Raw genomic sequence first — 15,750 nt, 5'->3', positions numbered from 1 at the left:
TATGTTTTCACGATCGCAATATTTCAATTTATTCACTTCTTATGTGTGGCATTATTTTGTATTGTGGGGTAAATTAATATGATGAACCTTACGTATATACATGGTGATTGTTCGATGGCTAGGCATTTGAGGTGAAATACCTTTGGTGATATATATTTTCTTTATTGTGTTTGTTTTAACGTCTCAAGCCAATGACAAAAAAACTATGAATTATTTAATTTGCTCGTTTTTATCTTTTTTCTAAATTGTTCTACATATTCAACCTTTTGAATGCAAAAACCATTTATTAAAACCATTTAATTCAACTCTCATTGTGTTAATTCAACACTTACGGCAAATTATTTTTGACAAAAAATACAATATTCTATGACTAAATTTGGAAAACACATATAATCACAACCCTCTTTCACGAAAAGAGATTGGCGTTGGAAGGTCAAAGTAATGGTGTCGTGACGCTAGTGGGCATCCATCAGATTATCTCTCCGTGATTTGCACCGTTCATGTCGTATGGCATGTCGTAATCGAACATAAATATGGATCACGTGACCGGATCAAATTTATTTTGCGATAAAGCGGATAAAATATTCTTGAAATCGTACCTACAGAATTATCATCACGCAACTATCGATGTTTAATTGACCTAATTTTTTTATTCGTTTATACGTGAATTGGAAATTTTGTAATGATCTCACAAATTCATGGGTTCTTCCAATGGGGATTTGAAAACAATACATTTGTATTAGAGATAGCAACTTGTGCACCGGTTTGAATTGACTATACATGCAATCATGTTCAATTCCATCTAAAAAGTAAATATTCGTTTGTTCAGGAAAACTGTGTTATCCTGATCTTGAAAATTAAATACTTCGGCGGATTTTTTTTTATTTGACAATACTCAAAAATACCCATTGAGATCTTTTGAGAGGTGCAAAAAAGTTAGGAAAATATTTCCGAAAATGCTTCTTTTAAAAAAACCAAAATAAGGCTAAGTTCCGCTGAGATTTTTGTGTTTTTTCTTATTTTGTCGTTATTTAATTTTTTTTCGTGTTTGTCAGTTTTACGTCAAATTTTGTGGATTATTAATTCGTTTCATCGAGAGGAATTAAAAAAGTAAAAAATTTATGACTTTCACCCAATTTTTTTTCGAAATATCCAATATAAAGTCCAAAAAACTCCTTAGCGGAAACTCAAACTAACATGACAATTTGTACTAAGAACCAACTAAAATGGTACGGAAGTTATGTGCTTTTTAAGGAGGGTACTACATGGTACTCACAACATTAGGCTCTCTGTAAGAAACAGAGGATCGACCAACCAAATACACACAACTACACAAGTACAAAATCCCCTCCCTGTGAATCTTTCCAACATCTAGGGCATTAAAGTAAGGTAAAGTAAGGTAAAAAAGTAACCCTAAACATAAGGAGCGATGATATTCGCACCCCTTTCTATTTTTTGCTACTCCAGTATTTTTAACAATGCACTCCTTTACAGTCAACATTCTAAAATTCAATTGGATTACCAAACTTCTATTCTTCCCCTATTTCACGAATTAAAATTAGTATCATGCGATGCAAAATGAAATTCATCATGGTCTAATTTCCTAATCACAAATATACATATTGTAGGTCTTGGTGTATTTATTCTCCGCGTCAAAATCAAGTTGATTAGACGAATCATTCTCCGTGTCGAATCATTTTTTTTAGAAGATAAATGAATTGTCAAAACCTGACCGTTCATTTTTCTTACGGTGAAGATGCTTTATTCAACACACCGATGTCGGGTCAACTTATTTTCTCTAAATAAACACATTGAGAGTTGCATAATAAACGGTTCAGATCGTCAAATCATATCGTGATGAGTCTTATTTTGGGTTACATATAAGGATCCTATGAGAGGGAGTAATTATTTAGTGCCCTTGGGACATCACGTAACAATGCACCGAGCTTTTTTTTGTGTGCATATTTTGTGATGGGGACCACACAAATATGTGGTGGAGATAGTGCACCGAGCTTTTTTTTCCGCACATTTTGTGGTGGGGACCACACAAATGTGTGGTAGAGATAGAGTTTGGAGTACCACGTGACTCCAAGGGCATTGAATACTTTTTTCATGAGAGGATCCTTAATCCTAACAAATCATAATCACCTCCGCCACCGTCCTTCTCTTTCACCTTCATCACAACCCTCCCACTTCAAATGCTCATCAGAGAAATCTTAAGAGAGAGATAGATAAAGGTGTTGGGTGATTGAGAGAGGTGGATGCAAAGAGTGGTGGTGGCCGGGGGTGGAAGATTTGGTGAAGAGCCTTGCCCAAGAGCAAGCACTTTATTTTCTTACGGTGATAACTAATTTTTTTGATTTGACCTTTCAAGTTTATATAACATTTTAAAATCAACATATATCTTGGTCAATTTATTCTTTAAAATATGAACGACTTTATTTTAGGGGAGTGATTTTGCCACTCCCCAAAAGTTAACAATTTGGAAAGTGGCAAAATCAACCCATACTGATTTGTTAACAATTTGGGGAGCGGCAAATCACTTCCCTTATTTTAAGGATTCGTCTGGCCCCCGGGTCGGCTCTGGTTAGAGGGTGGTGGCTTGGTTTGGATTTGAAGTTTTTCTTTTTTGTTTGGAACAAGGTTTGGGGCTTCAAGATATAATTTGAGAATTCTACCAAAGTCCAATAATTCAGTTAAAAAAAACAAAACAAAGTGCAATAATTGGTAGAAATGGAGACAATCAGTGGGTGGAAATAGAATCACCTGAAACCTGATCCTTCCCACAGTGCGATGGGACCACCATTGTCTGCTATTAGCCAATCAAACAATTCTTCAAATGGCAAGTAAACTAGAAGCAATTATGCAATAAAATTAATCTCATGACATATTGAGATTAAGAAAGTATTCAAGTTTGTTGTTATTAGCAGGCGTGTATAATCATGTGTATCTATTTTCTATACGGGCCTTATTTAATTGTCATTAATATCTGTACCAAAAGCAATGAAGGAGGAGAGAATCTAGAAAATGCCCATTTCTTTTTCGTTTCCTCAAAAGCCCAGAAGTTTATTTAAATTGGAAAAAGAATCAGAGAGAGAGAGAGAGAGAGAGAGAGAGAGGAGTGAAGAAAAAGCAGAGAATAAAAAAGAGACCGGATGTTGACAAATTTCATGTCACTGTTCTTGGAAGGGTCGTTTGTTTGTGTGGGAAGATTTTCTTATCTGGGATCTCTCTCTCTCTCTCTAAAAGAAAACTCTTCTCTCTCTTCAGGCACTGGCCCCATCAGATCGAAAATCTCCTCCTTTTCTTCAACCCGACGACGATCTAAGCATCTTTGAAATTGTGTTTCCCAAACACCCACTTTGTGCTTCTCTATATTTATGAAGTTTTCTTCTTCTTCTTTTTTTTTTTGGTTTTCCATTTTTGTCTTTTGTAGTACCCCAAGTCTATGACTCTAAATTTCCAATCTTTTTTTTTTTTTTTTAACTTACTGGGTTTTTGGAGTCAATTCTTAATAATTGAATCCATGGTTGCTTCTTGAGGAGAGCTGATTGCAGGATGTGGGTCTGAGGTAAATTCTACTCACACTAGTTGTTAATTAGATTTATGGGTGTGATTTGTTTCTATTATTGAGATATTACAGTTAATTGGCTTTTTAATATTTCCAAGTTTCTCTTTTTGGGTTTGGTAGATTATTGGATTAGATTGAATGGAACAAAGGTTTTGTGCACTTTTATATATATATATATATATATATATATATATATATATATATATATATAATATAAATCTAGGGAGATACTTTGCTTTGTTGTAATCTGTTCATTTGGTTTTCTTTGTTGATCAATTTCATGGGTATTTGGATTTGATGGGTCATCACCTATACGTGGGATCAAGAATCTATCTTTATTAATTATTATTAATCTGCACAGGGAAAAGTTGCAATTTTTCCCTTGTTCATGGTTGGATTTCTAGAATACTGTGTGCTAGTACTTCAGTTAAATTTCACTGGAAATGCTTAGAATCATCTGTTCATCTGTTTATGCGCATATAATTGTGTTGCTGCTATTTCTGGTGGTAAATTGATTCTACACGTCGCCTTTGCTATCTGAATTTGACCGAGTGGTTCTGATTGCATTAGTTAATTTCACGATTCATTGCAAATAAAAGAAAGATCTTTATTTGAAGTTTGTGTTCGATTTAGTTTAACCCAGTTTCAAGAGAAATTTTCCCATTGACAACCTGTTTGTGCCTTTTCAAGAGCTTTACTTCCTCACTCTTTTTTTTTTTTTTTGGTAATTTATTTAAGCAGTGGAAGAAGGTTTCCGGCCAATATCTGAGATCTAGAAGGCCTGGACTAGAAAGTAGTTGTGCACTAGCTCTTTCTCTCGACCAAATATTGTTGCTTGCATCGTGTTTAACCAAAATAGGATGGCATTAGTCAATTCATCATATGCATCTCTAGATTCATCGCTAGATTCGCTCAACCTATATACGTAACCGTGTTAGATATTGTTCTTCATTTATCATGAACTTTTAGCCATTGGGTAGTGGGCCAAACAATGATTATTAGGCTTCCACATTTTTTAAGTTAAATAGTGTGCTTATCATCTAATGCCATTTACTGATGTGACAGCTATGCATGTGAGGGAACCTGATGATAATACATGTCTTGTTCTACTGTATCCGTGTTATCTATGCCATAACTTTATCTTAATACTCTAGTATGCGACAAACTGTGCTCCGTGTATGCTACATTTCCTATTACATATAGAAATGCATTGTACTGTCATGACTTTTAGGAAATGAAGGAAAATGTTGTGTGACACTATTGCGTAATCTGATCCTTAGAAGGCACATGTTGGTGTAGTTAAAAAGTTGCATGAATGTAAACAGCAGCGCTTTCATATGCGCTTTCTATAGTAGTTGTCAAATTGAGAATTGCATTGTGAGTTGTTGTCTTTGGTAAGCTGTTGTTTTAGACTAGTTGCGTGTTCTTCCTCGTTGGGAGGAGTTATCTTCTATTTATGCTTGTGTGTTCCTTTGTTTTTTTGCTTGTGCTGCATTGCACTTCTTTTCTTTTCGGTTGGAATAAAATGGCGTGCTTACCCAAAGAAGATGCATTTGATTGAATTCTTTATGTGCCTGCATTGTTTTGGAAGAGAAACTTCACTTCGATTTTTCTCCTTCTGATCCCCTGATGGCCTTGACTAATATTCTTGATATAGACCCACCAACATGATTACTATTATGACGGCTGATGCCAAGTATGAAACTGTTATGGTATAGAGATAATGAACTAATTTGACAAAAGTCACCAAAGCAATAGCAGGGCTAGACTTTGCGACTTAGCCAAGGTTATCTCCCTGTTGATGTATTAATTGTGGTTAAATGCATTTGCTTTTTCATGTCTCTAAGCATAGCATCATAGTAATGTAATGTGTCCATATTGTCTGAATCCTGATTTCTGGTTTAGTGGGACTTACATAAATGATATATGCCTTATTAATGGGCATGCAGAATTGCATACATTGTGGTGGTTATATAGTTTAATTAGTATATTGGCCAATGATGTGTGGAGCTATCTGGTACTATAGGTGTATGAAAATTTCCGAGTACTACTTATGCATGCTATTAGAATCAGTAAATCTACTTGTGCATGCTATTAGAATCAGTAAATCTTATGAGCAAGTGGTAAACCTATGGATCTTCAAACTAATCTATATTTTACAATTGACAGCTCTAATATTGAAAATACTTGTGGGAGTGTGTGAGATGCATGGCTAAGCCAGATGCATTGTAAAAGAGAAATAAGAGATGATAAAGGTCAGTTGGACTTCGGTGTACGGAACTGAAATCCTGGGTGCGTAGTGCAAGTCCCTAAACCCAGCCTTTCAAACTCTTTCTGGGTCATGGAACTGGCCTGTTACTTAGAGGTGGACATGGTTTTGGTAGGTGAAGACAAGGAGAGACGGGTTATGGAGGAAATGACTTCAAGTGCTCTTTAGAGACTTTGCTTCTTTGAATATCGTTTGCATTTATGGACCCATGACTCCCATCATATTAGAAGTGCAGTTTGAAAAATAGGAATGGCCAAAGAAGTGCATTAAAAAGAATAATTTTATGTGGTTTGTTATGCTGACATATAACTAGACATCGATTGTACTTTCGATTTTGAAGACGGCTAGAACTTCTGAAAAGCAGAAACAATTTCATGTTTCTGATATATCCACCTGTGTATGCCGTTGGCTTCTGATATATCCACCTGTATTGAAGTTATGGTGTGTCTGGAAATCCTACAGCAACTGAGGCACAAATCCACATCCTTTGGCCTGGTGCTACAAAATGAGAGATGAAGTCCATTCATGGTATCGGAGGAGAGAATGGAAAGATGTATGAGTACAATGTAGAAGACCGTTGTAATGCCATGAAACCAAATCAGGATGCTGAGACAATGTTTTGTCTTTCAAGCAAGGAGGGGAGTTCTTGCTGGGAACAGTGGGCATCTAACAGAAGAGGCTTGCATTTACCCGAGGAAGGCAAATGCGAAATGAGTACGTTTGCCGGTGGCCTGGTTAAAAATGATGTTTATTACATTGAGACTTAATATTACTCCTTCCGTCCCACTTTAAAGAACAATATTATACTCTAATTTGGTGTAAGAAAATAAAAAAATAAAAAAATATTTTTTGGGGGGAGTAGAATGAATTAGTGCACATTGGGGATGTTGAAATCGCAGTGTTTATATATCAAAATGATACATTACTAACACTCGAGTTTATTGATTAGACGGCTGCATAAAAATAATTGTAGATATTTGCTATCGATCCCCTCTGTTTTGTAATTCTTTTTCCCGAATCTAGGCTGGTCATCATATAGAGATCTAAAGTGCTTAGTTCCACTAACTATTAGTCTTAAACAGCTGAAAAAACTAACCCTTGTTTCTTGTTTGATTGGCAGGAATGGGAACAAAAGTGCACTGCGAAAGCTACCTGCCTGGATATTATTTCTCCATGAGGGATCTCAATGAAGATTCTAGTAGTAACTGGCCCCTATTTTATCAAGATAAGACTTTAGTAAATGGGCAATATTGCAACAACTACTTGCCCAGGACTGTCGGAAATGCATATCCAGGGGACCATAAGGATGCCTTAAAGCAGACGATGCTCGAGCACGAAGCCGTATTCAAGCATCAGGTCTACTTTGTTCTTTAGTTTCATATTTGACATAGCAATTTGATTTACGACTTCACAGATTTCCATTTTACTTCTAGTAATTAAAGGGCCTTCACTTGTTGCTCTTTGACAAATCGAAATCTTGTTGCTCTTTGTTAGGTTTTGAGTGCTCTAATCTTTTGGCAAAATCTTGAATAATTTGATTTCTTGTTGGCACGCAGGTGTTTGAACTCCACCGCCTTTACATAAGACAGAGGGACATGATGGATGAAATTACAAGAAAGGAACTACAGAAGCATCGGATATCAATGGAGACATCATCGTCATCAAGTCCATTGGTGTCTCAAATACCGTATGAAGATGCTTGGAGATGGCATAAACCCAGCATCCCCTTAGCGAATGCTGGTTCCGCTAGACCATCTGTTTCTGTTGCTGAAAACATTAGTTCTCCCCTGAGTTGCACAAAAGCAAACAGCACACTAGCTGGTCGGACTCCGTCCCAAACTGGGTGCAGTTCAAAGGATTGCGAGATATTGGAGGTCAGACCCTCCAAGGTTAGGAAAAAGTTGTTTGATCTTCAACTCCCGGGTGACGTGTATATTGATACAGAAGAAGAGAAACAGTCCCCGGAATATAAGATATCTGACATATCAGGAAATCCTCGAGGCAATATTCATAAGATTCCTTCTGAGAGCAGTGTAAAGTCAAATTTTGGAAGTAGTGCGAAGATCGATGGTGATGGAGATGCTTCAAGATTTGGTTCCTGTTCAAGGAACTCTTTTGGTTTGGCTGACTTGAACGAACCAGTTCTGGCTGAAGAAGCAACTGTTCCTACATCTGTTGATTTTATAGGCTGCACTGCCCGTCATACGGAGATTAAAGATGTGGATTTAGATGCTAAACCAAAGTCTCAGTTTCTTCTAGATTTGTCAAACAAATTCTTGCAGACCTCCCAACATGGAATCAACACCGGGACTCCTGGTAATCCACAAGTTGAGAATAAAAGAATCACGAGAGAGAGGTCGCCCTACATGTCTGAAACAGGTAATGATTTTTCTTGAACTTGGAAATAGGTTGGCCATTCATTGTAAGTTCTCATTTTCGACCATCCTTATTTGGAAAAGAGAGAATTTAGCTAGGAAGTCTTCATTCTATAAGGATTCAGAGAAGCTACGTGTATTTGTGGCATTTATGGCATAAGTTTGACGGAGTAAATGATTCTAGGAGAGAGAGTAATATCTCAGGCTTTGGCAAGTAAATTTATGTGGCCCACCCATTACCATCTATCATCTTTTGGGCTATGTTTGAATCTTGAATTGGGGGACAAATGGATTTGTAGAGGTCCAGAGGGCAAAAAACCAAGTGGGAGAAAGATAATGAAACCTATCCCCTTTTTACCTAATCTTTTGCCCTTACGTAAATCTACTATAAATACTAAGATCCAAACATGGCCTTAGGGAGGCTGAGATCTGGGGAACCACTAAATTTCAAGGGTTTTTTTTTTTTTTGCAATTAAAGAACAAAGGTAGTGCCAGCGATGCCCATTTGACTTTTTCTTTCTTCTTTCTTTGGGTTTAGAGCTGATAATATTATGTGAATGCTTTCTTCATCTACAGGACACAGTAAAACTCATCTGAATACTTTTCCCCAAGGTCTCCAACCGGATAAGTTGCTTGTGTCTCCCCAACGGGCACGTGCTACACTAAACGAAGTTCAGCGGCCTATGGAGATGCTCCCATCTGATTATAGCAGGGGAGGTCTGTGGAGAGAGAGCAGAGTTCACAGTTTGGAATTCTCCGAAAGAAGTGATTTCTGTAGTTCTAACCATCTGGAACCAGATGTGGCTTCCCGTTTTCCCAGTCCCTACCCATTGGTTCATGCTTCTGATTCGAACAACAATTTTTCCCACTCCATCTCAACCTGGGGAAAGCGGGATATTAGCTTGACTCAGAAACTGACATCAAGTCAAACACTCCCACATTTAGATCCGTTGGGTGCCATAAGTAGGAGTTCTCAAGCATCTGCTCAGAGCCACGAGACTTTTATAGAGACATGGCATCTGAATAGAAGTTCTGGGTCAAAACCCATTTATGGCAGTGGACTAACAAACTGTAATGGGTTTTACCACGGGTCATCATCCTGGTCCAAGGACTTTTCGTCTCGTTTCTCTTCAGCTGGTTTTGATTATTCGAACGGCAATAAGGATGATAAACTAGCTTCTGAACGTTCTATCAATTACGGTGCCAAAAGCTACTTAAAGGGCTATAATGATGTAGATATGAAGCCGGTAAAAGACTTGAACTTGAATGCATGTTCATCCATTCTTGAAGACAGGAAGTATGAGGGCAATCTGGATGTTTTGCCTTGGCTTAAAGCGAAGCCTGCTAAGGAGTGCACCAGTTCAAGGTGGGATTCAAATTCCTCGGGACTCAGTTTCTTACAAGCTGATTCCAACCAATTTTCCAACAGAAGTGAAAATGGGAAAGGTACCTCTCAACTTTGTACACAGAAAATTACTTTACCTTCATGTGACTCTGAGGTCGGAGCCAAGAGGAATGAGGTAGGTGGCTACCGGGTTACGGCAAAGATTCTTGGATTTCCCATTCTGGACAATTCTTATACCCCTAAGAAAGACTCTTCGTCTGTTGGCTCCACTACTGCATCCCTTCAATGCCCTCCTCAATATGAAGACGTGAAAAATGGATGCAAAAATGGAGGAATTGACATAAACGTGGCTTGTGATCCTGAATCTGGAGCACAAATTGCTGCTGAAGTACTTGTTATAGAGGAAGGAAGGGATGAAAAGGTCGCCAATTTTAGAACTCACATTGATTTGAACTCTTGTGCGAGTGAGGATGAAGTAACATTAGCACCCTCTTTTGAAAGCAGCACCAGTGTTAAAGTCAAGATTGCAGTGGATATAAATCTTGAAGCCAGCCCGGTTCCAGAGTCTGACGAAGACATTCTGCCGCAATACAACATTGAGAAGCCTCATGAAGGTTCTGTCAGAATCGCAGCCGAGGCATTAGTTGCTATTTCTTCCTCCTGTCATCTTGATCGTGTGGAGGAGGAGACTGCCACTTGCCTATCTGAAGCTCCTACGGCGGATTACCTCCTTCAGTTTGTGGAGGTGGTTTGTTCTTACGTAGATGATCTTGAAAGCAAGTTTGGCTCCAAATCAAGAGGTGGAGACGATGAGTTGTGTGACGAGTTTGATTACTTTGAGGCCATGACGTTGAATCTGACAGAGATGAGGGAAGAAGAGTATATGCCTAAGCCTTTGGTTGTTGAAACCCAACAAGTGGAAGAAAACGAAAGTGTTTCACCACCAAATCGACCACGAAGGGGTCAGGCAAGGAGGGGGAGGCAGCGGAGGGACTTCCAAAGGGACATTCTTCCGGGTTTGGCTTCTTTGTCGAGGCATGAGGTAACCGAGGATCTTCAGACGTACGGTGGATTGATGAGAGCAATGGGGCATTCTTGGAATTCAGGGTTGACCAGAAGGAACGGCACCAGAAATGGCGGTGCCGCCAGGGGAAGGCGTCGTTCTGTGGTTGACACCACCCCAGCTGTGGCAGAAATTACGGTTTGCGCCACCCCACTGATGCAGCAGCTGACTAGCTTTGAAGTTGGACTGGTGGATAGAAGTATAACTGGGTGGGGCAACACCCCTCGGCGGCCCCGCCGCCAGCGATGCATACCGGCTGGTAATCCGCCGCCGGTTGCTTTAGCCTAATTATGGGATTAGGATTTGGTTAATACGTTGAGGATTTCATATATAGAGATAAGTAGGAAAGTGGGAAGCTGGTTTTGTGGCTTCTGAAGTGAGTTTGTTGTTAGTTATCATGGGATTTGTCCTTGTACCTCTTCTTTATGGGCCTTAATTTGGGTCCCTCTTTATTTTTCTATTATTGGGTTACAGACATTGTACTTGATAAAGAGATGTTGCATGATTTCTTCTGGGTTATATATAGAAAATAATCCTACTATGTGTCAGTGTGCCCTACTGCTTTTGGAGCATTCGTTTCTGGGTCCCAGGAGTTATTTTCTGGTAATCTTGGATGCAGTTGCTCACAATGTACTACTGTAGCTTTTTGTTTTGAAAATCCCTCAATTAATTGACTTTTTCTGAAACAATTGATTATGAAGCTGCCATCAAAATGATCTATCCGTCCCCTTATCTAATATACTACCTCCTGAGGAAAAAATGGAGGCGTCAAGAAAAAAATGGAGGCCGACGCGATATCCTAGAACTCTTTTTTTTTTAAAACCGGATGCCCAGTCCTAGGAAAAAATGGGCACCTCGACTAATTCCGGTTCCTGAAGTTAACGATCCGGCAAACCCTAGTGGTTTTAAGATTTGGAATGTTTGATCTTCGTAGGATTCGAAATTACGACCTCTTTGGGGGCACGCTATTTAGTTTTTTCATGTTCGCTTAGCCAAACCCCTTGCGGTTTAATATTTTGTAAGTCTCAACGTGGTGATCACCTTAGCAATTATCAGGTTAATTGGATGTTAATATTAATGTTGGATAAGAATCACATTTTTTTTTTCTCAAATATTGTGAGGAGTTACACTAATCTACATTTAGGGAGAAGGGAAAGGGGATGTGGGGGTATAAATCATCACCGAAACTCTACGTGCCTAATTCGAGGGTCAAACCCGAGATCTCCAAGTTGGGAGAGTCAACTGGGCTAGTGCGGACTGGGAATAAGAATCACATCTGAACTACAAAGAATAAATGGTGTCGTTATAATTGCTGACTGATATTTTCAGAGATAAATATAAGCTTTTAAAATTAGTTATCAAAAATTGATTAACCTAATTTTTTTTTGTACAAGTGATTTATTTCATCGGATCCAAGCTTGAACGCGAGTTTCTTTCATTAATAAAGCTTTTAAATGAAGGTGAGTTTTGAAGTTAATGGTTTTTTTTTTTTCTTTTTCGGTCCTCATCGTTTTTTTATGAAAAGTTGAAGTTAAGTGACCATTAAATTTACCACTTTCATTATTAAAATTTTTGATTTAATTGTGCTCAAGTGACTTCCATTTTACTTTTACTTTAACTTCACGAGATACTCCCACTGTTTTGGAAGAGTTGTATGCCTTCGAGTCAAACTAAAAACTTGTTCTTCGAATACACTTCCGTCTTCTCTCAAATTTGGCAAATGCCAATTCTTTTGTCATATAGAATAAAATTCAGGGAAAATTGCTATTTTTAAGATTGAGAGCGAGCTTGATTGAAAGAAATAGCAAAACGCGGGTGCAACATTTTCGCTAATTTTTTTAGTAAAATGACACAAATTATTGTCCAAAAATAAAAATGGCAACGAAAAAAATGACATTCATGGGCGTGAATGCTCTTATCTCCACCTTTCTAATGTTACCCAAACTCAATTCTTCTGTACCGAAATTTCTCTTATCTCTTTCCGGTGCATTTCCGGCAATTGGATCGAATAATTTTTTTACTAAAACATAAACAATCTCACATAATCCTTTATTTCATTTTTTTTATTCTGTAGTGGGTTTATTTCTTGTTGTGATTGAGTTGTTAAATTTGGTTGTCTCGTGAACTCTCACAATTAATGTAGTGTCTCGAATTTGTACTATGTACTTCATATCTGATATAAAATGATCTCTTCTATCGATTTGAAAAAAACAAAAAAAAATCCACCCAAAATGCGGGTACATGAATTTCTTGGTACAAAGGATTCGAGGGGATGCTACCCGCCCTTTTCAACTTTAATACTTGCCCGCGTTTTCCACAACCAAAGACACAAATCGAAGCCATCAAACCCAGCCAGATGATAATAAGAACAAGAACATGAAACTCATCTCACTGTTTCGGAAAAACATCTCTCACATCCGAACCCTCCAATCTAGAACTATATCTTCCTCGCAAACCCATCACCAATTTCCCCAAACCGACCAAACCCTTGCTTCAATCTGCTCCATCTCTTCAAACCCATTTTTTTCCCTTCTGGGTCTCTGCAAATCCGTCTCCTCTCTCCGAAAAACCCACTCCTTGCTCGTGGTTCACGGCCTCGCCTCCGACCTCCTCTTCCAAACCAAATTGGTCAGCTTATATGGTTTTTTTGGCCGCATCCAAAGCGCCCGCTTGGTGTTCGATACAATTCCCGATCCGGATATTTATTCGTATAAAGTAATGATCAGATGGTACTTCTTGAATGATTTGTACTTTGAACTTGTTGGGTTTTATAACTGTTTGAGGAAATGCCTCAGAGAATGTGATAATGTTGTTTTTTCGATAGTGTTGAAAGCGTGTAGTGAGTTGGGGGATTTTGATGGAGGGAGGAAGGTGCATTGTGAGATTGTTAAGGTAGGGAGTCCGGACGGGTTTGTGATGACGGGTCTTGTTGATATGTATGCCAAGTGCGGAGAGGTTGAATATTCTCGTGAGGTGTTTGATGACATTGTCGATAGGAATGTGGTTTCTTGGACGTCGATGATTGTTGGGTACGTGCAGAACGATTGCATAGAGGAGGGTTTGGTTTTGTTTAATCAGATGAGAGATGGGTTGGTTCAAGGTAACCAATATACTTTCGGGAGTATAGTCACCGCATGCACAAAATTAGGAGCATTACATCAGGGGAAGTGGGTTCATGGGTGTTTGATGAAGAATGGTATTGAATTGAATTCTTTCTTGGTTACTTCTCTGGTAGATATGTATGTGAAGTGTCGAGCCATCAGAGATGCTCGGTCTCTATTTGATGAGCATCATGTGATTGATCTTGTCTCATGGACAGCGATGATTGTTGGGTACACTCAGAATGGCTATCACGATCAGGCATTGGAGTTGTTTACAGACAAGAGATGGAAAGTCATTTTGCCCAATGCTGTTACCACCGCAAGTGCACTATCAGCATGTGCACAGTCAAGCAATTCAAAGTTGGGTAGATCAATTCACAGCCTTGGGATTAAGCTTGGTTTAGAAGATCATACTGTGACAAATGCTCTTGTAGATATGTATTCAAAGTGTCGTTTGATAAAAGATGCTCAATTTTTATTTGAGAGGTTTTCTGATAAGAATTTGGTTGCTTATAACTCAATTATCTCTGGGTATTCCCTAAATGGCTCTGCCTATGAAGCGCTGAAATTGTTTCATCAAATGAGATTGGAATATGTGGTGCCAGATGCAGTCACGTTGGTAACTGTCCTCTCGGCTTGTGCTTCCCTTGGTGCTCTCCCAGTTGGTTCCTCTCTTCATGCTTACTCTTTAAAAGGAGGCCTATTATCATCCAGTGTTTACGTTGGCACTTCACTTGTCAACTTTTATGCAAAATGTGGTGATGCTGAATCAGCGCGCATAGTTTTTGATGGGATGAGAGAGAAGAACAGAATCACGTGGGCAGCAATGATCGGTGGTTATGGAATGCAAGGGGATTGCGATGGTTCCATTGCACTCTTTACTGATATGGTAAAGGAAAACTTGGAACCAAATGACGTCATCTTCACGAGTATTTTATCTGCTTGTAGTCACACAGGAATGGTTGGAGAAGGGTTGACGTATTTCAACTCAATGTGCCAGAAATACAATTTTGTTCCATCCAGAAAGCATTATGTATGTATTGTTGATTTATTGGCTCGTGCTGGTAGGCTTGATGAAGCTTGGGATTTTATTGCAACTATGCCAATCAAACTGGAAGTGAGTTTATTTGGAGCTTTCCTCAATGGATGCTATCTCCATTCGAGGTTTGACCTTGGGGAGGCGGCAACAAAGAGAATGATAGAGTTGCATCCTGATGAAGCTTGTTACTATGTGCTCATGTCCAACTTCTATACTTCAAGTGGAAGGTGGAACCAAGCTAATCAGGTAAGGGAGTTGATGAAGAAACGAGGGTTGATCAAATCCCCTGGGCGTAGCCACGTAGAAATGGAAATCGAAGAAAATTTTCCTCCTCTAAGAGTGGCATCTCTTGCTTGAAAGTTGCATGATTCATTCCAGAGGTTGATTGGTACCCAACATGAAAAATTGTGAAGGAACCAAGTTGTAAAAGTTTATCTTTGCCATGGCTTGTGATTGACGGATTTTGGTTATACATGTTGGAGTGAATTTGGAAGTGTAAAAACATTTCGACTTGGAGTTGATTTGTTGATATCAAGGTCATTTGCTGCAGACTAAGCATTCTGTCTTCACTCGAAATGACATTGAAGTTCTCATGCATCTTCAAGCAATGACGACAAAGCATTGGTGTGTATTGACATGACGTAACTGCAGAAGTGAATTGTAAAGTGCTGACACCCCAATTTGGAAATCCCGGATAACTTTTAAGTCCCCAATGATGATAAACAAAGAATGAATTAAACCTTTGGAATGATATAAACCTTTTGGAGCGCTACCTTTCGAAAACCATAGATAAGTGGCCGATAAGCTTTCCAATGATGAAAACGTGCCTTGAAAGCTTCAAATAATGCTTTGTACTCAAAAGAGTGAGAAAACACCTTTGAACTAGGTATGAGAGTGCCAAGTGACACTTAGAATGAGTGAGTACGTGTTTTGGCCATCGTGGCACCAACGGTCTTCGGTTTAGTCTGCTTTCAGCCCATTTTTCAA

General features: G+C 38.7%; 2 protein-coding genes across 3 annotated transcripts; both read left to right on the top strand.

The window, feature by feature from the left end:
• The first annotated feature begins 2,912 nt into the window (after window positions 1–2,912).
• On the top strand, window positions 2,913–11,164 carry LOC131310581 (uncharacterized). Of its 2 annotated transcripts, XM_058337678.1 has the most exons (5): window positions 2,913–3,571; window positions 6,303–6,554; window positions 6,961–7,196; window positions 7,397–8,219; window positions 8,792–11,164. In XM_058337678.1, the coding sequence occupies exons 2-5, from the start codon at window positions 6,353–6,355 to the stop codon at window positions 10,909–10,911; spliced, it is 3,381 nt and encodes a 1,126-aa protein (XP_058193661.1). In that variant the 5' UTR covers window positions 2,913–3,571; window positions 6,303–6,352; the 3' UTR covers window positions 10,912–11,164. The 2 variants fall into 2 exon arrangements, with proteins under 2 accessions (XP_058193661.1, XP_058193662.1); XM_058337679.1 differs by lacking the exons at window positions 2,913–3,571; window positions 6,303–6,554 and adding an exon at window positions 3,610–5,357.
• A 1,700-nt stretch (window positions 11,165–12,864) lies between these two features.
• On the top strand, window positions 12,865–15,318 carry LOC131310580 (pentatricopeptide repeat-containing protein At2g03380, mitochondrial). Its single transcript, XM_058337677.1, has one exon. It carries the CDS (start codon window positions 13,000–13,002, stop codon window positions 15,118–15,120), a length of 2,121 nt encoding a protein of 706 aa, XP_058193660.1. The 5' UTR covers window positions 12,865–12,999; the 3' UTR covers window positions 15,121–15,318.
• The last annotated feature ends 432 nt before the right edge of the window (window positions 15,319–15,750 follow it).

This window comes from Rhododendron vialii, chromosome 12a, assembly GCF_030253575.1.
Source record: "Rhododendron vialii isolate Sample 1 chromosome 12a, ASM3025357v1".
Taxonomy (NCBI): Eukaryota; Viridiplantae; Streptophyta; class Magnoliopsida; order Ericales; family Ericaceae; genus Rhododendron; species Rhododendron vialii.
The sequence above is the reverse complement of the archived record's forward strand: the minus strand, read 5'-3'. Positions and strand labels throughout refer to the sequence as shown.

What these genes read in the sequence shown, in the direction of transcription:
- LOC131310581 (XM_058337678.1), top strand. Translation starts at nt 6,353, where the DNA reads ATGAAGTCCATTCATGGTATCGGAGGAGAGAATGGAAAGATGTATGAG. An exon ending in GGAAGGCAAATGCGAAATGA is followed by an intron (nt 6,555 to 6,960) that starts GTACGTTTGCCG and finishes TTTGATTGGCAG; the next exon opens with GAATGGGAACAAAAGTGCAC. An exon ending in AAGCCGTATTCAAGCATCAG is followed by an intron (nt 7,197 to 7,396) that starts GTCTACTTTGTT and finishes GTTGGCACGCAG; the next exon opens with GTGTTTGAACTCCACCGCCT.
- LOC131310580 (XM_058337677.1), top strand. Translation starts at nt 13,000, where the DNA reads ATGAAACTCATCTCACTGTTTCGGAAAAACATCTCTCACATCCGAACC.